At 45.2% G+C, this 24,045-nt stretch overlaps 1 protein-coding gene across 2 annotated transcripts in view; it reads right to left on the bottom strand.

Moving 5' to 3' along the window:
* The window catches only part of CYTH3 (cytohesin 3), a 108,449-nt gene extending 90,858 nt beyond the window's left edge, over positions 1–17,591 (bottom strand). For both annotated transcript variants that reach the window (XM_058442740.1, XM_032755872.2), the window contains exon 1: positions 17,427–17,591. In XM_058442740.1, the coding sequence (XP_058298723.1) occupies positions 17,427–17,460 (34 nt within the window). In that variant the 5' untranslated portion in view covers positions 17,461–17,591. The remainder of the gene's footprint in view (positions 1–17,426) is intronic.
* Between the last annotated feature and the right edge of the window lie 6,454 nt (positions 17,592–24,045).

The raw sequence follows: 24,045 nt of genomic DNA, 5'->3' as shown, positions 1-24,045 counted from the left end.
TGGGCTGAGGACCAAAAAGGCTCCCACCACAGCACTGCAGTAGCCCTGGGGGTCCAGCACCTAATCAGGACAGGGAGGGAGGGATATGTTAGGGACATCAGGAGAAAACAGCTTCAACTTCAAGTCTCTTATGAAATTAAAGAATTACAGACTCCCCTCTCTAGAATGTAGGGGAGATGCTCAGGTTAGTGTGACTACCCAAGCCTGACCTTTAATCTTTTTTTTTTTTTTTTTTTTTTTTGAGACAGAGTTTTGCTCTGTCACCCAGGCTGGAGTGCAGTGGTGCCATCTCGGCTCACTATAAGCTCCGCCTCCCGGGTTAATGCCATTCTCCTGCCTCAGCCTCCCGAGTAGCTGGGACTACAGGTGCCCGCCACCACGCCCGGCTAATTTTTTGTATTTTTAGTAGAGACGGGGTTTCACCGTGTTAGCCAGGATGGTCTCGATCTCCTGACCTCGTGATCCGCCCACCTCGGCCTCCCAAAGTGCGGGGATTACAGGCATGAGCCACCACACCCGGCTGACCTTTAATCTCTAACCAAAGTTGAAATGGCCCTGTCAATAACTTTACAACTATAAGGAAACAGCACTCCTGTAAACTCTGTTTCTGAAATTCCCAGTCACTGATCCAATCGACTACATTTCCTGATGGCTGAAACCAAGATAAAACCGCCTACAGCAAGTCCTGAGACTGGAGAACTTCGGCAGGGATATTCTCTCCAAAGGGAGTCACTGACCACTGGTTCAGGCAGGGGGCCCTAGAGCACACTCCCATTTGTGGAACTCCCAGGCAGGCCTGCACCAAACCTCAAGGGGGCTGGAAGGACTAGGATAGTGGACTTCTCTCCGAAGACACAAATTCTTTGCTACCCTTTACAAGTAAAACGGAAATGGGAGATAAAAGTTTTAGCGCAGAACTTAACAAGACTTCTGAAATAGATGGTCTTCTTTACCTTTAGATGCAAGACAGTCCGCTCTTCACCAGGATCATAATAGGTAATACTTGACAGGAAGACATGCAAAGAGAGAAGCCCCCAGACTCCTCTACTGAGAAGAGCAAAGTGGGGAGGGGTGGAAGCAGTGGGAAGGTAATAAAGACTTAAATCCTAAAACAAATGTCCAAGTACTAATAGCAGCAGAACCCAGGGGAAATAGCTTATGTTCTTTCCAGATTAAAAAAATTAAAAAGTCATGTTCTGCATGTCCAGCCAAATTACTGGGCATTTGTGAGGCAGAGCAACTACTGGGGGAGCCAAGGGAGGGCAGGACACACCACATCCATTTGGACTCTGCTCCCTCTGTGAGCTGTCATCAAGAGTGAATGCTAGCGGGACAACGTGTGGCGAGCAAGAGCTAGCAGACTTCAAGACCAGTCTGACCACAAAAAGGAAGGAAAGAAGGCATTTGACTTTCTTTTGTGAAAACTGAAACATCCTAGTAACCATTTGACTAGTATACAGCTTAACCACTACTTTAAACTAAATTTCAGGAACATAGTCCGTAACAGACAACCTGTGATTCCCGAGAAAACGCAACATTTTAGAAGAAGACTTATCCAATGTGAAGATTTTTTTTTACTTAAGGCAATGAAAGGCATCATTTATTCTCGAAATGTGTCATGCTCTCAGAAGTGTGGTCATATACTGAATCAAAGTCTACAATCGCTCATCCTCCCACGCCTGGGAAATACAGCCTCATCATGTGAACAGGCCAAACATTCAAAAGACACTAAAATTCTTCAATTTTCCCATACTGTAACACAAACAAAACTGAATTCATTTGTCTGATCCTTTCTCAACTCAAAAAAATTTTAATCTAATTACTGAAAGTTGGAAAAGGACATTCTTGATTATTTTATTCCCTCTCTGTAAAGAACTAAAAGGAAGTCCTGTCTTCTAACAGAATATTAAATTGCCAATGCCACCTTTGATTATTGCATATTTCTAAATGTACATGTTAAAATACACATAAAGATTTGCCAAACGAAACAATGTATTTCTAAGAATACGAAAATGTATTTTGTTTTATTAAAAGGGGAGAAAGTGTTAATCTCAAAAAGAAAATACAACCTAGCCAAGTTCCTAAAGTAATATTTATATGCTTAATGAATATTTATGGAAGAGAAAAGGTGTTTTTCTCTTTGCACTCTATGGCAAGGAGATCCTTACTGAATGAATGACAGAATGAAACCTACCTGCTGCTACAGCCAGTATCACGCCAGATGCCTTGAGCTCCAAGTTACAGTACACTGCTACTCAATCATTTAAACAAGAGGGGTATTTACTGTCCCACATGACAGGAAGTGTGGAGGTAGGGAGGTTCCTGGGTGGGTGAAATTCAGCAACAGCACCATCTAGAATCCTGCTGGTCATCCTCAGGGTGTAGGCTTGGAAATGGACAGGCTTAATTAAGAGCCATTGTGAATGCAAGCTGGCTACTCATCCAGGCCCAACAATGTCTAGCATAAGAAATGCAACAGGGCTGGGCACGGTGGCTCACTCCTGGAAGGATCACTTGAGGCCAGGAGTTTAGGAACAGCCTGGGCAACGTAGCAAGATCTTGTCTCTATAAAAAAAAATTTTTTTTTCCAAAAAATATTTTTAAATTAGCGGAGCGTGGTGGTGAGGGCTTAGTTACTTGAGAGGCTGAGGTGGGGGGATCACTTGAGCCAAGGAGGTTGAGACTGCAAAGAGCCATGATCATGCCACTGTACTCTGGCACAGGAGACAGAGCAAGACCCAGTCTCAAAAAAGAAAAGAAAAGAAAAGAAAAGAAACGCAACTCCTCATATGTTTATTTGTGAAGGAAGAAACTTCTTGGAGACATCTCCCTGCAAACTGCCCTGCACATTGGCCAGACTTGGGTGACACTTTCACCTCTCCTCCACTCATGGATAAAGAAAGAGGGATTATCCCACCTGCTTAGACTATTTAAGATATAGCCCGTTGTGGTGATAAAGTCCTCTTCCCTGATGGGTAAATATGTAAACAATTCATGGTTCTGTGGGCAAAGAAGCAAAGAAGGGTGGATTTGCAATAGGGCATCAACAATGTCTTCTACACAGTCAAATATGGCTGTAACAATGACCACAAGCTACAAGGCAACAGGCAACAGAGAAATAAACTGGTTGTTCAATCCTTCTTCTGCCCCCCAAAATACCTACGTCCCATTTTATGGTTTCAAATCAAGAGCTGTTATTTAAGTTACATTTTATAGAAACGAAAAAATATTGTTTAAAGTCTATCAGCCACCCTAATTCTTGAATCAACTATAAAAATAGCTCAATAATTACTGCTTTAATGAACCCTCATATTATCAAATTGTGGTTTTACAGAACTTCCAGAATGTGAAATAATAAATGCAACCCAGATGTTCACTAAAAAATGAAAACAAGATTGTTTTTACTTCATAGCAACCAAATAGGTCAACCCATTTCCTCCTTCAGAGAATTCTCAGAGGACCACAAACTCCACTCAAAGAGCATGTGTTTCATATGCATCTGTCCAGAGAAAAGGGAAACTCTGCTGTCCAAAATAAACGGAGAATATTATATGTTCCCATGAAAGTGAATTAGAAAGTTGCAGTAAGGCTGTGTCTACACATTGCCAAACATCTGGATGAAAACTTGGGGAAAAAATCACTAATTACCTAGATATTGGGAAATACTTTCTGATCATCATCCAAATGCTTTGTTTTACAGCAAATTGCTGATTTTATTAATTACAGACATAAGTTTTCCAAAAGAAGACTATAGTAATTAACAATAACCCTGTTGAGAGTTTAAAGCAGGAACTTTTATTCTCTCCTATTTGAACAGCGTTCCTGGTGACTTACTAAAAATCAAGTCAGCTAAGAGAGTAAATTTACTCTAGGAAAGTAAATCAAAAAATCTTCTTGGCCAACTGAAATTGACTCAGGTGAGTCTCTTCTAATATTTACATAATACTGAAAAGATATTTATCCGAAATAAATGCTTGCTGTATTGGCCCCAGCCAAATTATAAAGCACTACAGAATCTCATGTCTGTTCTATGTTAATTGGGTACCTGATATTAACTATAAAAAGTTTATGTTTGGTTAACTTCAAAAATCAGGATGGAGAGTCATGTATTTTCTACTCTCATTTAAATGTTTTACTATTTTCCCTACAAACTCAAACTATTTTACATACATATATATTTATTTATATATATATAATTTTTTTTTTTTAGACGGATTTTTGCTCTTGTTGCCCAGGCTGGAGAGCAATGGCACAATCTCAGCTCACCACAACCTCTGCCTCCCAGGTTCAAGCGATTCTCCTGCCTCAGCCTCCTGAGTAGCTGGGATTACAGGCATGCACCACCACACCCAGCTAATTTTGTATTTTTAGTAGAAACAGGGTTTCTTCATGTGGTCAGGCTGGTGTGGAACTCCCAGCCTCAGGTGATCCACCCTCCTCGGCCTCCCAAAGTGCTGGGATTACAGGCGTGAGCCACCGCGCCTGGCCAATATTTAATATATCTTAAGCGGCTTTTAGGGTACTTTGACAAAACCTATTTTTTAAATTTCATTTCATTTCAAAAGTTTCAATAGTCCCATATTACAGGCTGACAAACCCGCTTTCTAAAGGATCTGCCAATAATTTCTTAGAACTAATCTACCTCTCCCAAAGTTACTTATACTAAGAGTGTGAGAATGTAAACAGCATTATTATTCTAACATGCCTGATATAAATGATTATTGGTCTCCTGTGAAAACTTCCTTGAGAAGTATTTTGCTGCAAAACAAACATACCCTTCCCTCACTGAGCTCCAGCCACTCAGGCTTCCCCTGTATTCTCGTAACATGCCACATTTCCAATTAAGGCCCATGGCACATGCCTTTCCTTCAGCAAAGACACACCTTCCCCAACTAGCTCCTTAGCCCACTCCAGTCTAGCTAGCTCCCTGCCTCTCCCCAAACTGTTTTTCTTTAATATCACCAAGTCCAGTAGACATGTCTCCATCCCCATTTTAGGCCAACTCTAAGTGCATTCAATACAGCTGATCACTCCTTCTCTCTTCTGCAATGCCACACAATCTTCAAGGCTTCCTAGGCCTCACTGGTTACCCTCCCAGTCACCTTTGCTGCACTGTCCTCAGTCCTAGGATTTTTCTCCTCTCTCAACTCTCTTCCCTATGTGAGCTCTTCCACTCACATGAATTAAAATCTCCCCAATGTTTATCTCCTACCCAAATTAGTCTGCTGAGCAGCAGACTGACACAGCCAACTGCCTACCATCTCCACTAGGATATCTCACTGACAAGTCCATTTTAAATAGCAAAATTGAATTCCTGAGTCTGCTTCCAGTAAAAGCTGACTAGCTCATTGCAGACCAACCTTTCTGCCAAGAACAACTTAAAAAGCTGAACAAATTATTAGAAACAACTGTTTGAAGGCATCAGCGAGCTACCCATGCAGTGAGGACTCTGGAGGCCAGGATTCCAGAGAGAAAAGGGGGGTGCAGAGAAGTGAGCCCAATCACCAGGGCCACTTTTCTCCTTGAGGGATTTGCCAATTCACAGCAGAAGCTGGGAAGCCAAAATACCAAACAGAAACAAGTGACTGAGAATCCAAGAAGGTCAGCAGAATAGCCACCAGTCTTAGGGGACTGAGGGGACAAAAATCAGAGTTCAGGGGCTGCCAAGTAGAAGAGGCCCTGGGAAGCATCCCAAGCTTTCAGTGGGAACCACTGAAGGCTGTAACCTAGAAGAAGGGTAAACCAGAATAGACCAAGCCTCATAATTTTAAAATGATATTCCAGCCAGGTGAGGTGGCTCAGGCCTGTAATCCCAGCACCTCTGGAGGCTGAGGCAGGCAGATCATTTGAGGCCAGGAGTTCAAGACCAGTCTGAGAAACATAGTGAGACCTTGGTTCTACAAAAATAAAAAATAATTAGCTGGGCATGGTGGCATGTGCCTGTAGTCCCAACTACTTGGGAGGCTGAGGTAGGAGGATCATAGGATCATTTGAGCCTGACTGTGCTCCAGCCTAGGTGACAGAGTGAGACTCTGTCTCAAAAAAAAAAAAAAAAAAAAGAGCAAAGTGATATTCCCTTACTTTTAACTGCCTGCCAAATCCTCAAATGACGACAACGGGCAGGGTCTTGAATCATCTCTATAATTTTTCATATACATTGTCCAGAACTTAATTAAAGCTCAACAGGCATATCTAGAATCAAGATCACATGACTGAAAACCAAGGATAAAACAGACAATAGAACACACAAGGCATCCAAATATCGGAGTTATCAGACACAGACTTTAAAATAACTGTGATTCGTATAATAAAGCAGTTGACAAGATAAAAAACGCCAGCAGAAAATTGGAATCTTTAAAAAAAAAAATCAAGAAAACTGGAAGGCCAGGCGCGGTGGCTCACGCCTATAATCCCAGCACTTTGGGAGGCCGAGGCAGGCGGATCACGAGGTCAGGAGATCAAGACCATCCTGGCTAACATGGTGAAACCCCGTCTCTACTAAAAATACAAAAAAATTAGCCGGGCATGGTGGCGGGCGCCTGTAGTCCCAGCTACTCGGGAGGCTGAGGCAGGAGAATGGCGTGAACCCGGGAGGCAGAGCTTGCAGTGAGCCGAGATTGCACCACTGCACTGCAGCCTGGGCGACACAGTGAGACTCCATCTCAAAAAAAAAAAAAAAAAGAAAGCTGGAAAAGACAATAATGGAAATTAAGAACTCACTGAATGAGTTTAACAGCAATTACAGCTGAAGAAAGGATTAGTACAACGGAATATAAGTCAGAAGATATAGAGTGAACCATGGAGAGGCAAACGGATAAAGAACACAGAAAAGAATCTAAGACATACAGGACACGACACAGAGGACATGTTTAATGCACAGGTAATTACAGTCCTGGAAGGACATGAGGCAGGAAATGCAGCAGAAGCAATCAATGAAGAGATAACGAACAAGAATTCTGTAAATCTAATTTAAGATCAAGCTTTGTCACAGCACTGCCAAAAAGAAGAAAAAGAACAACTGATCCAAAGCAGGATACACTTGAGGAAAACCACATCTGGACACACCACGTAACAGCTGAAAACCAAACCCAAAGAGAACATCTCAAAAGCAGCCTAAAGGGAAGAAAAAACACACTAACTGGAAAAGACAGACAACAAGACTGATGCAGCTGACTTCTCCACAGAATCAATGGAAGCCAGAAGGCAATCAAATTACCCCTTCAAAACACTGTAGAAAGGCCAGGCTCAGTGGCTGATGCCTGTAATCCCAACACTTTGGATCACTTGAGGCCAGTAGTTCAACACCAGCCTGAGCAACATAGTGAGACCTCCCATCTTCACAAAAAAAAAAAAAAAAAAAATTGCAATAAATTAACTTGAAAGCCTCCAACTATAATCCTGATGAAACTATCCTTCAAAACAGAGGCAAGCTTAGCACAGTGGCACATGCCTGTAGTCCTAGCTACTCAGGAGGCTGAGGCAGGAGGACTGCTTGAGTCCAGGAGTTCAAGGCTGCAGTGAGCTATGATGGCGTCACTGCTCTCCAGCCTGGGCAACAGAGCGCGACTCTGTAATAAAAAAATTGTGTTTAAGTGGAGGCAAAGAAAAGATATTTTTGACCAAAAAAAAAAAATGAACCCTCACAATAGTTTTTTTCCCCTGTTCATTAAGCAACACCACTACCAATCGAGAAACCTAGCCATATTTGATTCCTACAGTTCTTGTATCTCTAACCTTCTCCAAGCTGACAGTATGTCCATCTGATTCTCCAAAATACATTCTATCCCGTAACAAGAGCTCACTTATGAGAAACCTTCACATGTAACCCTGAACCTAATATAACAGTTTTTAAAATATATATTGTCACTATAAAGCAACACAAATTGAAGCAATACATCATTTCTTACTCATGAGATAGGCAAATATTTAAAAGTAAGGCAAACACTGTGTGCTGATTAGAATGCTGGGAAATCACACTACTCAAAAGCCCCTAATGAGAAAGCAATCGGCCCGGCGCGGTGGCTCACGCTTGTAATCCCAGCACTTTGGGAGGCCAAGGCGGGCGGATCACGAGGTCAGGAGATCGAGACCACGGTGAAACCTCGTCTCTACTAAAAATACAAAAAAATTAGCCGGGCGTGGTGGCGGGCGCCTGTAGTCCCAGCTACTCGGAGAGGCTGAGGCAGGAGAATGGCGTGAACCCAGGAGGCGGAGCTTGCAGTGAGCCGAGATTGCGCCACTGCACTCCAGCCTGGGCAACAGAGTGAGACTCTGTCTCAAAAAAAAAAAAAAAAAAAGAGAAAGCAATCTGTTATCTATTAAAACTGAAGCATGCCTATAACTCACAACTGCAATTCTAGAAATATACTCTAGACAAACTCACATTTGTGAGGGGAGAGAAGACTAAGGAGCTCACCTCAGTACCGTTTGTAACACCACCAGTGTAACACTGACATTAAGAAGTTGAACACAGGGCTAGGCCCGGTGGCTCACACCTGTAATCCCAGAACTTTGGAAGGCCGAGGCAGGCGGATCACTTGAGGTCAGGAGTTCGAGACCTGCCTGGCCAACATAGCAAAAACCTGTCTCTACTAAAAATACAAAAAAATTTACCAGGGCATGGTGTTGCAAGCCTGTAATCCCAGCCACTGAAGTGGCTAAGGCAGAAGAATCGCTTGAACCGGGGAGGTAGAGGTTGCAATGAGCCAAGATCGCACCACTACACTCCAGCCTGGGAAACAGAGTGAGGACACTGTCTTCAGAAAAAAAAAAAAAAAGTTCAACACAGGACAAGATAGACAAAATGTGATCACAGTTAAAATAAACAAGGTCTATATACAATCACAAGGATAATCTCTAATGCAAGCTGCAGAAGATTACATACAGTGTGATCTTGGTTTTATAATCTTTCTAAAACCAATTAGGGCCAGGTGCGGTTGCTCACACCTGTAATCCCAGCACTTTGGGAGGCCGAGGCGGGCGGATCATCTGAGGTCAGAAGTTCAAGACCAGCCTGGCCAACATGGTGAAACCCCATCTCTACTAAAAATGCAAAAAATTAGCTGGGCATGGTGGCGGGCACCTGTGATCCCAGCTACTCAGGAGGCCGAGGCAGGAGAATCGCTTGAACCCAGGAAGCGGAGGTTGCAGTGAGCCAAGATCACGCCATTGCACTCCAGCCTGGGCAACAAGAGCAAAAACTCCATCTCAAAAGAAAAAAAAAAACAAAAGAGAGACCTGTACATTGCTTACAGAGGCACATGCACATCTGTTGAAGTATGAAACATATACCAGGCCGGGCACAGTGGCTCATGCCTGTAATCCAAGCACTTTGGGAGGCCAATGCAGGTGGATCATTTGGAGTTCGAGACCAGCCTGGCCAACACAGTGAGACACTGTCTCTACTAAAAATACAAAAATTAGCTGGGTGTGGTGGCACCCGCCTGTAATCCCAGCTACTCAGAAGGCTGAGCCAGAAGAATCGCTTGAACCCAGGAGATGGAGGTTGCAGTGAGCTGAGATCACACCACTGCACTCCAGCCTGGGTGACAGAGTGAGACTCCATCTCAAAAAACAAACAAAAACACCATACACCAGAGGGTCCCATATCAAATTCACAATGGCTGCCTCTAGGAAACACGAAAGCAAAGAGCAAAAGGACCAGGGATTGCTAGACAAAAGTGACTTCAACTTTATTCAGTATTTATTAACAAATATTTACTGAAAGGCTACTATGTAGCAAGCACTGTTCTAGATCTTGGAGATATAACTGGATAAAAGCAAGAAATATTACTTTCATAGAACTCATATTGTAAGAGAAAAGAAACATATATAATAGGTAAGGGGTGACACGCGCTAAGGGAGAAAAACGGAGCTGGGAGTAACAATGAATGTGATTTTAGACAGGTTGGTCAAGGAAGATTTCTGTGGTAAGGAAACATTTGAGCAGAAACTTGAACAAAGCAAGGGTACACCACATGCAGGTATCTAAGAGGAAACCACCACAGGGGCAGCAGGTGCAAAGGCACTGAGACAGGAGTGTGCTTGGCAAGGAGACCAATGAGACAGACCAGAGTCAGGGAGAAAACGGGAGAGGAGTGATGGAAAATGTCAAACAGATAGCAGGGGACTAGAGTAGTAGTCAAGGGCAGTCCCAAAGGTCAGAATGTTTTTTACATATTGAAAAGGTTATGGAAAAAAAAAAAAGACTTGTGACAGAGATCATATGTGGCCCACAAAGCCTACAAGGTTTACTATCTGGTCCTTTTATTTAAAAAAAAAAAAAAAAAAAAAGCTTGGCTGGGCGTGGTGGCTCACGCCTGTAATCTCAGCACTTTGGGAGGCCAAGGCACGCAGATCACGAGGTCAGGAGTTCAAGACCAGCCTGGCCAATATGGTGAAACCCCGTCTCCACTAAAAAAAAAAAAAAAAAAAATTACAAAAAATTAGCCGGGCATGGTGGCATGCGCCTGTAGTCCCAGCTACTCAGGAGGCTGAGGCAGGAGAATCACTTCAACCCAGGAGGCAGAGGTTGCAGTGAGCCGAGATCGCACCACTGCACTCCAGCCTAGGTGACAGAGCAAGACTCCATTTCAAAAAAAAAAGAAGAACTTGCAGCCCCCTGAACTACAGCGTGTGGGCCATGGCCATGTAAGGTGGTCTGAGAATAGGATTCTCAATAAACTGAGGAAAGAGCAAACTTTAAGAGAGGAGTGACATGACCTACGTGTCAAAGGGAATCGCCCTGGCTGCAGTGTGAACAAGGATGACAATGGGAGAACCGTGAGAAGGCTTAAGGCAAAAGAAGTAAAAGATGGCACCAAAATTTTGGCCTGAGCAACTGGAAGAAGAACACCACAATATACTGAGATGGAGAGACTTACCAGTTATGCTTTATTTTTTAAAAAATAGACCTTAAAAATGCAACAGAACATTGACAACTATTATGTCAATTCTGAGTAGTGGGAACAAGAGTGCTGGTTTCATTATTCTTTGTACTTCTCTGTATGTTTTATACAGATGTGTTTTATATATATCCTTCCCTCCATATTTCCCACTACCACCCTAACCCACCAAGCCCCGTAACTCTCACCTGAACCACTGCAACAACTCCCTTCTCCCAAGTCCTCCCTCCTCCTCCAACCCACTCTCCACTCAGGAGTCAAGAATATGCTTCTCTAAAAAGCAGGGGGCAGTGGTTGAGAATCAGGATTCTGAAACAGAAGGCCTGGGTTCGAATCACAGCCCCACCACTTGCTAGCTGTGAAATTTGAGACAAATAGCTTCCCTATGCCTCCATTTTCCAATCTGAAAATAGTAATATTATGAAGAGTTAAATTAAGACGTAGAAAGTATGCAGGACATAAAGCATCAAGTAAATATTAGCTAAAATTATTGAAATGTAAAACAAATAAGATTTCCCCGTTTAAAAATCTTTCAGCGGTTTCATGTACCTAGAATAAAATCTGCATTCCTTAGCTACTGAAAGCCTGACATGGCCCCAGTCTATCTCTCCCGCTTCACTGTCTATTCAAGCCACACAAAGCTGCTTTTAATTCTCTAGAACACTCAGCTCTTGCCAGCTCCATGCCTTTCCTTCTGTCTGGTCCACTATCCCTATAGATTGCACCTCGAAGGGCATTTCCTCAGAGGCCTTCCCTGGCCACGGTCTTTCCCCACACCTCTCCCATCCCTCACTTTCTCTTCCTCAACCTCTTGTTGATTTCCTTTAAAACATCTAGCATAATATGTGGTTATTTTATATATAGCTGTTTACCTCTTTTGTCTGTCTCTCCATCTAAACATGAGCTCCATGAACATGGGAAATTTATCTGCCGTATTCACCACTATTAGGCAATGATACAGCTTGGATATATGCCCCGCCCAAATCTCATGTTGAACTGTAATCCCCAATGCTGGAGGTAGGACTTGGAGGGGAGGCAACAGGATCATGGAGGCAGATCCCTCATGGCTCAGTGCTGCCCTTGCAACAGTGAGTGAGTACTCCTGAGATCTGGTCGTTTAACGGTGTGGCATCTCTTCCCTCTTGCTCCTGCTCCGGCCATGTGATGTGCCTGATCCTGCTTCACCTTCCACTATGAGTAAAGAGTTCCCTGAGGCCTCCCCAGGAGCCAAGCAGACGCTGGCACTGTGCCTGTACAGCTACAGCCTGCACAACCATGAGTCCATGAAACCTCTTTTCTTTATATATAACCCAGGCTCGGGTATTTCTTTATAGCAATGCAAAAACGGCATAACACAGACACTAACAGCTCTTGTGCCATGCATAGAAACTGGTATTTGGTAGAGACACCATCAATATTTGAGTAAATGACTACAAAACAATATACTCTAAGCATAATCTAAAAGCATCCACTTTTTAAACTCTCCAAAGTACATTAGTTAACTTACTTCAGACTGAAAAATAGATAACATTTCATAACCTTACATTGAATATCACATTATCTTTTTGTTGCTGTCTTCCCAGAATATTTTGTTTGTTTGTTTTGAGACCAACTCTCACTCTGTCACCAGGCAGTGGTGCTATCTCAGCTCACTGCAACCTCTGCCTCCCGGGTTCAAGCAATTCTCCTGCCTCAGCCTCCTGAGCAGCTGGGACTACAGGTGCGCACCACTATGCCTGGCTAATTTTTGTATTTTTAGTAGAGACAGGGTTTCACCATATTGGCCAGGCTGGTCTCGAACTCCTGATCTCATGATCTACCCGCCTTGGCCTCCCAAAGTGCTGGGATTACAGGTGTGAGCCATTGTGCCCGGCCGTATTTTTTAATCTATAAAAATTCCCTCAAAAAAGGTGTAAAATGGGTATTTTCTTACCAGCGTATTCTGTTTCTATGAAACTGCTTTCCAATTTTAGAAAAACTGAAGATAGATTATCCAAACTTTTTTGAATTTCAAAAAATAAAAAGGCGCATAGTGAAAAGTTTCCTTCCCCCCTATATTCCCCCATCCACTCAGTTCCCATCATCCTCCCCAAACAGGTAACCATTGTTATTGGTTCCTTGTTTCACCTTCCAGGAAATCTGCATGCATCAGCCATCACTTCCTCTTTCAAAACACAAGAATGGGAGCACGCAATGCACATTTTGCTACACTTTGCTCTTGTAATTTTGTTTTGTTTTTTTGAGACAGGGTCTCACTCTGTTGCCCAGACTGGAATGCAGTGGCGCAATCTCGGCTCACGGCAACCTCCACCTCCCAGGCTCAAGCGATTCTCCTGCCTCAGCCTCCTGAGTAGCTGAGATTACAGGCACGCACCACCACGCCCAACTAATTTTTGTATTTTTTTAGTAGAGACAGAGTTTCACCATGCTGCCCAGGCTGGTCTCGAATTCCTGACCTCAAATGATCCACCCGCCTCGGCCTCCCAAAGTGCTAGGATTATAGGTGTGAGCCACCGCGCCCGGCCGGCTCTTGTAACTTAAGATATTTTGGAGATCTCTCCATGTCGACTAAGAAAAGAACTTCCTCGTTCCTTTCTACAACTTTACAACCTCATTAATCATCTGGGTATGGATTTATCTGATAAGTCTCTTGCTTGCTGATGGACACTCAAGGCAATAAATAATCCTGTACCTATGTTATCTCACACGTGTACAAATATATCTGCAGGTTAAATTCCTAGAACTGGATTGCTGGGTCAAAGGATTTACACACCTGTAATTTTTAAAGTTACTGCCTAAAGCACCTGTATCTATCAGGGTCCACCCAGAGAAACAGAGACATCCAGAGAAACCATCCCTTTAAGAATATGATATAGAGGGAATTTAATATAAGGAATTAGTGACCGGCGTAATGGAAAAACTGAAAAGCCAAACAGGAAATGATAATCCAAAGATTAGCAAGAGCAAGCTGCTGTTACCACTTCTCAAATAGAGGGTAAAAGGGAGGAGGTATTTCCAAGGCTCAAACGCTAGGACCAAGGGGCAGGAGCTGGAGCCAAAAGGAGACAAGGCACATGCCAGAGACACTCTCTGAGGCAGACCTAGGGGAAATAACCTGTTTTTGTCCTTCCTCCTCCCATTCCTCCTGCCAGTGGCTCCCAGTGGCCAATCCCAGCCGGAAGTCAGCTGACCAAGGGCCTGGGAAATGTTGCCTGCAGGGGTGAGTCCCTGCAGGGAAAGGGCAAGAAACGGATCTGAGCCAACAGGACATGGGCTGGCCCTGCCTGTGACTACTTTACACTCTTACCCGTAAATGTTTGAAACGGCCTTGCCGTTCAAATGTTTCAAACTTGAAACAGACTTTTCACGCTTGGGGGTTATCACCTGTCCGAAGGTGAAAGGTGGGAGCTCAATCTAGTCTTAATTTGCATGTATTTTGTTATGAACAAGGCTCAGCATCTCTTCACCTGAAGCACAGACACCTACATCGATCAGGGAGCGAAGGGGGGCAGAGAGAAGAATGTCAATTATAGTTAATTCACCTCATCTGCCAGCGATGGTCCATTCAGGACCATCAATCAGACAGATGCCCAAACAGGACACGAAGACAATCCCAATGAGCCAAACTAGCCAGCCACCCTCCAAGTAGAGACTTAGCTCAAGAACTGTTCTCGAAAAACTGAAAGGCAACAAAGTCCCATAGGAATTAAAAATGCCTTAACTACACTCTGCACACACTGCAAGGAACAATGTGTTCTTGTAATCTTGTGCCCCCCACTTGCTCCTCTTGTAACTGCCTTCCAGCCATTCATGCCACCATCCTCTCTCTCCTTATCTTGCATTGAAAGAACAATACAGTGGACAAAAAGCTAAATTAACTTATAAACATAGCAAGTAGGAATCAATCTTTCAAGTCTTTTAACCTGAACATTAACCAAAAAAAGACCTTTTCAATTATCTTTGGCCTCTACCATAACTACTGTTTTAATAGATTATTTACCCTATCTTTTAAACAAGCTTTAACTGACTCCCCCAGATACAGTTCAACATTATGTACTACCTTCTAAAAATATACCAAAAAATGTTATGCTTTATAATCTGCTGGCAACTGAAATGGTTCTCTTTAAAAGAACTCAACGTTATTTTTTAAACATGAATTTTAAAGCATTTAAAAATCTAAATGGCATTAACTGTAAAGAGGTATGTTAACTTCAAAACTTACAACAGTCGAGAGTTAAATATAAGCACATAAAGTTTATACAATAATTACAATATCACTCATATTTCAAAACTTTGCTTTTCACCTGTTTCAAAAATAAATATCCTAATATTGCCAAAAATATTTTTAAGTGTCTGTCACAAAGCAAGGGAGAAAGCTAGTTATAAACTAAATCAATAAAGGTTAAAAGTTATTTTCCAGCACCTAGCATGCTGGCTGGCACTTTGATGGGCAATCAATAAATCTTCACTGTTGAATGTTCCAGTGAGATGAATTAAATGATACACTTAAAACATTCACGTCTTTGATGGTTTTTTTCAAATCTGAAATACACACTTATTCCAGAAACTTGGAAAATATAAAAAGAAAATAAAATAATCCACGTCACCAATGTTTATGTTGTTTAAACCATGATGTATAAAACTGCTTATTTTAATGGTTGTAAAATACTTCAGTAAACTTCCCATAATTTACCTCACCATGCCCCTACTGTCGGCGTTGATGTTTCCAACTTTTTGCTATTTTAAACAGCATAATACACATCTTTTTACGTGAGGGGTTTATTTCAAGGTTGCTTCCCTGTGATATATTCCCAGAAGAGATATTAACAACCCAAGGACAGTTTTAAGACTTTTGATACTTAACATCATCCTCTGTTAATAGTACTCAAGACCTGCAAATTGCTGGAGCACATTAAAGCCTCCTTTTTTCCTCTTTATTCCTGCTTTTATCTTCAAGTCTACATTTCTTTACTCACAGAGCCCAAAGCACCTTACAAACAAAACTGGCAAGCCAGCTAGCTGCCTTGACGCTAATGTCCAACGTCTGCATATTACAGTTGTCTTTCTTTTCGAACAAGGGAAAACTGCTGTGCCCAAATTGTGACAGGCAGGAAACACGACATCCACCGGGAATCCATTCCTTAGGATCTCATGGCTCCAGACGGACAGCCTGACTGTAGGAGGGTTCGCAACTGGGCGCCTTCGTTCCACAGCGCTCCCTTTTCATCAACACACCCACTCGGTGCCACAGTGCTACCCCTAGCTTCAACTATAAGAACTGAACTCGCCAAATGCCATGACGGGTGCCAACTTCCCACCATCCTGGCTGCATCGCGTCTTTCAGCAAAAAAAAAATCTCCCCCTGAGCAGCACTTGAATTCTAGAAGGCACCTTGATGATGAACCACTTCATCCTGAAGCATTCAATACTGCTGATTCTTACAGGCAGCTGCTCCGGCAGCCTGTAATTAAGATTTCTCTAAACTGCTCCCTTATTACATGGGGTTCTGATGATTCTGATGATTTATCTGTCAGCTCAAAGGAGATCTTCAGAAAAGAAAAAAGTCTAGAGAACCTCAACTTCGGCTGTTACTGTAAAAACACGGGCATTAACTCTTTGCTTTCCAAAGCGAACACCCACTCCATACAGAGGCACGTTCTCCTGTTTTTAAAATCTAATTCCCAGCATGACCCAGCAGTCATTTGTATTCCACGAAATAATTTCCAACAAACACGATTCCTCCAGCAAGAGGAAACCGAACGTCAGACACAGACCACCTGGGCCACGCCGGGCACCGACCCGACCCACTCAGGAGCACACCTGGCTCTCCGGTCTCGCCTCGGTGCTGGGTGCAGCTCGTGACCCCCACCCTCGGCTCCACGGAGTTTTTTGCTCACTCTGTCGCGTCTGCCGTTTCCTAAAACGTCTACCCTGACCTGGACTCCAGCTGGCCCCCTCCCCGTTCGAGCAAATCCAGCGACCGTTTCTGACCCAAAGCCAAGCAGACTGTCACGCTTTCCAACCGTTCCCCCTGCCCTCCTGTCCTGTACCCTCGAGGAGCCTCCAGTGCAAAACTTTCCCCTCCCGGTTTCCCACCGGCTCAGCCGCTTCCGCCCACCTGAGCTGAAAGGGGGCGTCCGAAACGCCGGGCTCCGGAGGGCGTGGACGCCCTTGGCAACAAGATGCGGGGAAGGTCGCCCCGCAAGGTCCCCCGCCCCAGAGGAGCGACACCCAAACCCCGGCCCGAGACTCCGGAGCGACCCCGGCCCGCGGCAGCCCCGGCCTGGTACCGAGACCCTCGCCAGAGCTGGACGGCGACCCCGGCCCGCCCCTCCCTCGGGCCCCCGGAGACCCCGCCTCGGCCCTGGCCCGGCGCGCCTCAGGCCTCCAGCGGACGCCGCTGCCGCTGCCCCCGACCCCGTCTCCTCCGGTGAACCCGGGCCCGGCGCCGCGCCCGCGACCCCCGGCCCCCGGACCCGGACCCCAGGCCGCCGGCGAGCCCACCACACCTCCGACACTCACCGCCACCACCCTCGCCGCCGCCGTCTTCATCCATCTTGAGGCCACTCCCGCAGCCGGCGAGCCGGGGGCCGGCAGCAAAGGGGCCGCGGGCTGGGGACGCCGCCGGAGGGAGCGCGCAGGCGACCGGGCGGCTCCTCAGCGCGCGGCCCGGGTCGCGGCCGGGCCTCCTCCCGCCGGGCGGGGCCTCGGTGTTCGGCGTGCAGTCACCTGACCCATGCCCCGCCCCTGCCCGCGGTGGGCGGGGCGTGAGGCCGCGCAGCCCCGCCCTCGGGAGCCCGCCGGGCCCGGCGGCGTCTGCGCTGGGGGAGGCTGCAGACCCAGCCCCTGGGGTGCAGGCTGATCTGGTGTGCGTGGAGCGAAGCCTCCTCGCCCTCAGCATTCCAGTAGCCTGCGGACGGACGTGGGGCCCCAGACACTGGAACGCGACACTCTGCAAAACCCAGTGGCCAGGGGTGCAACTTGCACGTGCACTCGGGGTAAAAGATGAAGAAACGAACACATTCAGAAGTCAGGCCTGGCCAGGCTCGGTGGCTCACACCTGTATTCCAATACTTTGAGAGGCCGAGGTGGGAGGATTGCTGGAGAACAAAAGTTGGAGACCAGCCCCAGTAACATAGCAAGACCCCATCTCTACAAAAATTTTTTTAAATTACCCAGGCATGGTGGCATGTGCCTGTAGTTCCAGCTACTGGGGAGGCTGAGGTGGGAGGTCACGTCACTTGAGCCCAGTAGGTAGAGGCTGCAGTGAGTTATTGCACCACTGCACTCCAGTCTGGGTGACAGAGTGAGACCCTGTCTCAAAAAAAAAAAAAAGGTCAGGCCTTCTCCTTCCTAAGACATGCATGTCAGAATAATTCCAGCCTTTCAGCTGTCTTATATTTAATGGAGCCTCTCCTCCTTCCCTCTTGGCGAGTGCATTTTTAAATTAACAAAATGCAGGGCTTGTAAATGAATGTGGTCATGAGGTTGGAACGGAATCCCAATTCAACACACCTGGGGCTCAGCTCGCAAAGGGCATTGTAGGGGTTGGCCAATCTGGCGGCTGATGCCCTTGGAGTTTAGCGCCAGTCTCCCTTGGAGAGCTGCCAGCTGTCCTGGATTTATGATGCAGAAGGAGCTCTGAATTCAGTTTCCCTTGGGCACAGCCAGGGTCCTCAGCACAGGCCTCCTGGGCAGAAGGCCTCCCCTGGCCCCTGCTCCACATCGATGGATCTCCTCTCTCACTCCCGTACCTCGCTTCCAGTAACTCCTGAAGCATTGCTTGTGGCCCCTCCCAAGCCTTTCTGCTGGAACTCAATTGCATTAAAGAAAAGCAAACATTGTAATGGAGGAGATAGCTCATCTCTAATATAATTTTCCAGCAACTGTTTTATATTTACAAGCTGTCCATTGAACCAAAGGATCCTTCTGTTGTCATCTATAAAAGTGGACAACTTTCACCTTTTGGTTCAAGGTTACGGGATGATTTCAAAGATCAATCTCCTAATAACCTCAAGAATTAAACACGAAGCATTCTCATGCAACCAAACCCACGAGGGACATTTTTTTTTTTTGAGACAGGGTCTCGCTCTATTGCCCAGTCTGGAGTGCTGTGTCTCGAGTGATCCTCACACTTCAGCCTCCCAAATAGCTGGGACCATAGGTACATGCCACCACGCATCGGCTGATTTTTGTATTCTTTTTTAGAGACGAGATCTTGCCATGTTCGCCTATGCTTGTCTCAAACTTCTGGACTCAAGTGATCCTCCCACCTTGGCCTCCCGAAGTGCTGGGATTACAGGCGTAAGCCACCACACCCAGCCAAGGGACACTGCTGCGTGCAAAGGTGTTTGACGGCTTGAGCGACAAAGAGGCACCAGAAAAGGGGTCTGGGAGTCAGGAGATGTAGGGTTCAACTCCCAACCCCCAGACTCGGCTTCCTGATCTTGTTCCCGTCAGCTTTGTTATCTTGGAGATAAGAGCGTAGTTACTGAGAAAAAACGACAGCATTAGTTTGAACTTGATAATGAGATATTCAGAGCTTTGAACTCAGAGATACTATCAATTATAAATGCTTTTTCATGTCTATTCTTAATTCTTTAGGTGTCTTAGAATGTGATCCACAGGTGCTTTTCTCAGAGTTTTAATCTGAAAGTGGCTTCTCTGATCTCCATCTAATCTAGTTGTCATCAGACTAAAGCACAGCCCAGTTATATAAGGAGGATATTGTATTATCCCCATGGTTTAGCCTGGGCTTGCATTTCAACAAATTCTGCAAAAACGTTGGGGGGATAAAGGTTTTGGGTGTCATTTCTGTGCTTTAATGGGGAAATTGGAAGACTTCAAAATCTTCACAACTCGAAGGAATTAATATCTAATGGAAAAATTAGATATTTTCAAAAAGAAGTGCTTTCCAGCATCTCTCAAATCCCACCAAGATAGCAGTGATCTAATCTGCTTACATACATATTATCTCTACATATAGGAACTTTAAGTATTTTAGTTACTAAGATAGGCACTCACTTTATGCATAGTTTATGAGTGGTTTGCTCAGATGTTGAAAGTTTTATAAGTGAATTTGTAAGGAAAATAATTCATGCAGCAGGCATCGCTGCAGAATAACAAGTATTAACCCCAATTATTAAATCATTGCAATCATTTGGTCAGATGATAAATATTTAGGCACCTTCTGTATTCCAGACACTGTCCTAGGTGCTGGGAAAATGATGAAAAAGATAAATTCAGTCCCCAGGTATTGTTTTTGTTTTTTTTTTTTGACACAGAGTCTCGCTCTGTTGCCCAGGCTGGAGTGTAGTGGCACTGTCTTGGCTCACTGCAAGCTCTGCCTCCCGGATTCTAGCCATTCTCCTGCCTCAGCCTCCCGAGTAGCTAGGACTACAGGCGCCCGCCACCATGCCCAGATAATTTTTTGTATTTTTAGTAGAGACGGGGTTTCACCATGTTAGCCAGGATGGTCTCGATCTCCTGACCTCGTGATCCGCCCGCCTCAGCCTTCCAAAGTGCTGGGATTGTAGGCGTGAGCCACCACACCCGGCCCAGTCCCCAGGCTTATGGAATGGATGGCCTAGAGGGAATAAAGCCATTAAGCAAATAATTATTTAATTGTAATTTTGACATCTGACTCTGTAGACTTTCTCATAGTATTTGCTGTTTCATGTGAATTGGCTTTGCAGCCTTAAAACTGCTTTAGGGGCCGGGCACAGTGGCTCATGCCTATAATCCTAGCACTTTGGGAGGCCGAGGCAGGCAGATCACTTGAGGTCAGGAGTTCGAGATCAGCCTGGCCAACATGGTGAAACCCTGTCTCGGCCGGGCGCGGTGGCTCACGCTTGTAATCCCAGCACTTTGGGATGAGGCAGAATTGCCCACTGCAATCACCGGGCGACAGACAGACTTGAGTGACTCGAATAAGCCAAAATCCAGAAAGGTGAAAGAGATCTATCTCTACAAAAAAATTGTAATTTTGACATCTGACTCTGTAGATTTTCTCATAGTATTTGCTATTTCATGTGAATTGGCTTTGCAGACTTAAAACTGCTTCAGGGCTGGACACGGTGGCTCATGCCTGTAATCCCAGCACTTTCAGAGGCCAAGGCAGGAGGATGGCTTGAGCCCAGGAGTTCAGGACCAGCCTGGGCAACATAGTGAACCATGTCTCTAAAAAAAATAAATAAATAAAAAATAAATCACACCGGTAATCCCAGCACTTTGGGAGGACAAAACAGGTGGATCCTTTGAGCTCAGGAGTTCAAGATCAGCCTGGGCAACACGGCAAAACCCTATCTCTACAAAAAATACAAAATATAATTAGCTGGCCATGGTGACACAAGCCTGTAGTCCCAGCTACTGGGGAGGCTGAGGTAGGAGGATCGCTTGAGCCTGGAAGGCAGAGGTTGCAGTGAGTCGAGATCACACCACTGCACTCCACCCTTGGTGACAGAGCCAGACCCTGTCTCAAAATGTATATATATATTAGCCGGGTGCAGTGGTGCACACTTGTAGTCCCAGCTACTCAGGAGGCTAAGCCCAGAGGTTGAGGCTACAGTGAGCCGGGATCGCAACACTGCACTTCAACGTGGGCAACAGAGTGAGACCCTATTTCAAAACAAAACAAAACAAAACAAAAAATTCCTTCAGGACAGAGACGGTAGTCTGTATTTATTCTGTCTCTGCTGTCTGCTGCAGGGTGTGGCCATGTCAAAAAAGCGAAAACAACAATATTTCTTACCACTGCTGGATGAACAGGGCCATCAAAAATGGGAAACATTTTGAAAACATGTTGAAACCCATTTATCAGCCTTTTGACCACTGCAGAAATAGTTTAAGAAATCAAGAATGTGAACATTCCGGAAAGGTCAGAGGACTTCTTCTTTGTACATTCATCCATCCTCCAAGTGAAAGTCTGTGAAATCAGACAGAAGTGTCCTCTCCCAGCGCTGAGGGTCACAAGAGCCAAAACCCTGCCAAGGACGGTTTCTTGATGCTTGGCCATAAAGAGGCTTCCCGAGCTACCCAGGCTAGAGCTACTCCAGACCCTGCCTGGAGCAGCTCTCATCTCCCCTGATAATAGTTAAGAAATGCAGGCACAAATGTGTGACTGTCAGCAGATGGGGACTCAAGTATTCTGTTACATCGGGGATCTGTCGCAGTCCAGAGAAGACACGCACTGTGGCCAGCTCACCGTCAGCTCACAGTTAGGAAAGGAAAGGAATGTTTTCTGCAACCTAATTTCATTTAGGAAAGAAAACATCTCATTGGAATGGAGATGATCTCGTGCAAATTAACATACTCCGTTCTGCGCAGGCAAATGACAAGGGTCCAACAGTCAAGTCACATCCTTATTAAATTTTCAAAAGCCCAGACGTTCCAGCCTTCACAATACTCTGTCTCTCGTTCTAGCTGTTCAATGCAGTCCACCTTGGCCTTATTCTTCTATCCCCGGAATAATCCACACAATTGACATCAGTTCCCTGGCCTCACATTACCAAGGGCAGCTTAATTCCTTTTAGATTGATTAGTGACTTGCATTTTTGTAAGAACAAAGGTAGTCAGATTTCTCTGTGGTAAACTTGGAACAAATAATTTGACCACAGTTTGAGCTATTTGTCATTGGAAGAAAAACATTATATCCACTCAAAGCAGCTTCAATACTAAGAGTTATTATATACAAGGTGTCTTCTATAGTACTAAAAACGGTTATTTTTATCTACTTCTAATTTTTTTGAGATAGGGTCTCGCTCTGTTGCCCAGGCTGGAGTGCAGTGGTGCAATCACAGCTCACTGCAGCCTCAAACTCCTGGCCTCATACAACCCTCCCACCTCAGCCTCCCGGAAAACTGGGACCACAGGCGAGCACCACCACACCCGACTAATTTTTTTTTTTTTTCTTTTGTAGATTTTCACTGTGTTGCCCAGGTTGGTCCCGAACTCCTGGGCTCAAGTGATCCTCCTGCCTCAGCCTCCCAAAGTGCTGGGATTGCAGGCATGAGCCACTGAGCCTGGCCTGGTTCTTCATTTCTATAGTATGTCCCTGACCTACTAAAAACAACAAAAAAAATTTAATTTAAAAAATTAAGTTGGTCAGAGTCTGCAGCATGCAGCTTAAAATCATCAAGAGAATCCATCCTGGGGTGCAGAGTGTACTATTGGACAGGCAATTAAAAAGAAAAAGAATGAAAATGACAGCCAACAAGATGTAGCACATCTGTGTCTGCGATCATGATTCTTGGAATAGAAAATGTGCTCCTAGGCCGGGCGCGGTGGCTGCCGCCCGTAATCCCAGCACTTTGGGAGGCCGAGGCGGGCAGATCACGAGGTCAGGAGTTCAGATGAGCTTGACCAACATAGTGAAACCCCACCTCTACTAAAAATACAAAAATTAGCTGGGTATGGTGACGCGCACCTGTAATCCCAGCTGCTCAGGAGGCTGAGGCGGGAGAATCGCTTGAACCCAAGAGGCAGAGGTTGCAGTGAGCTGAGATCACGCCACTGCACTCCAGCCTGGGAGACAGAGTGAGACTCCGTCTCAAAAAAAAAGTGTGCTCCTAGCCAGCAATCAAGCGTCCCAACACCAGTCACAGGGCATTGTGATCTGGAGGGCCTAACGGCACCCACGCCAATGTGATACTGCAATTTGGCTTGTAGGACAGCAAACGCCATCCATGAGTTCTGGTTATTACACCGACTAACGACCCGTAATTGTCACTGGGTCCCAGCCATGATATATCACAAGGTACTACCTAGGCTCTAAAATCAGATGGGCCAGGCACTTTTGTTTCTTGGCTGTGTGACCTTGGGCAAGTTGCTTCACCTCTCTGTGCCCTAGTTCCTGTGAAATTTCTGTGAAATGGAACCAACAACAACCCCGGCCCATACAGTTACTGTGAGAACAAGATGCTGTCATATACAGTGTGTAGCACACAATAAGCACTCAATAAATACTCGTCATCGTTATCCACAGAAGTAGAAAGTTTTCCCGACTTCTAACTCACAAGCCAGAGGGAATCTGTCTGCCAAGCTGGGAGGCAAAGCTGAGTTTCGGTGAGGGCTCCCTCCTTCCACCGCCACCTTCTCGTTGCTGTCTCTCCCTCCAAATTTGCGTTCTGGAACTCACCCCTGC

This window comes from Hylobates moloch, unplaced genomic scaffold (assembly GCF_009828535.3).
Source record: "Hylobates moloch isolate HMO894 unplaced genomic scaffold, HMol_V3 SCAFFOLD_1, whole genome shotgun sequence".
NCBI classification, from domain to species: domain Eukaryota; kingdom Metazoa; phylum Chordata; class Mammalia; order Primates; family Hylobatidae; genus Hylobates; species Hylobates moloch.
Note: the sequence above shows the minus strand (reverse complement) of the source record. Positions and strands in the feature narration are given on the sequence as shown.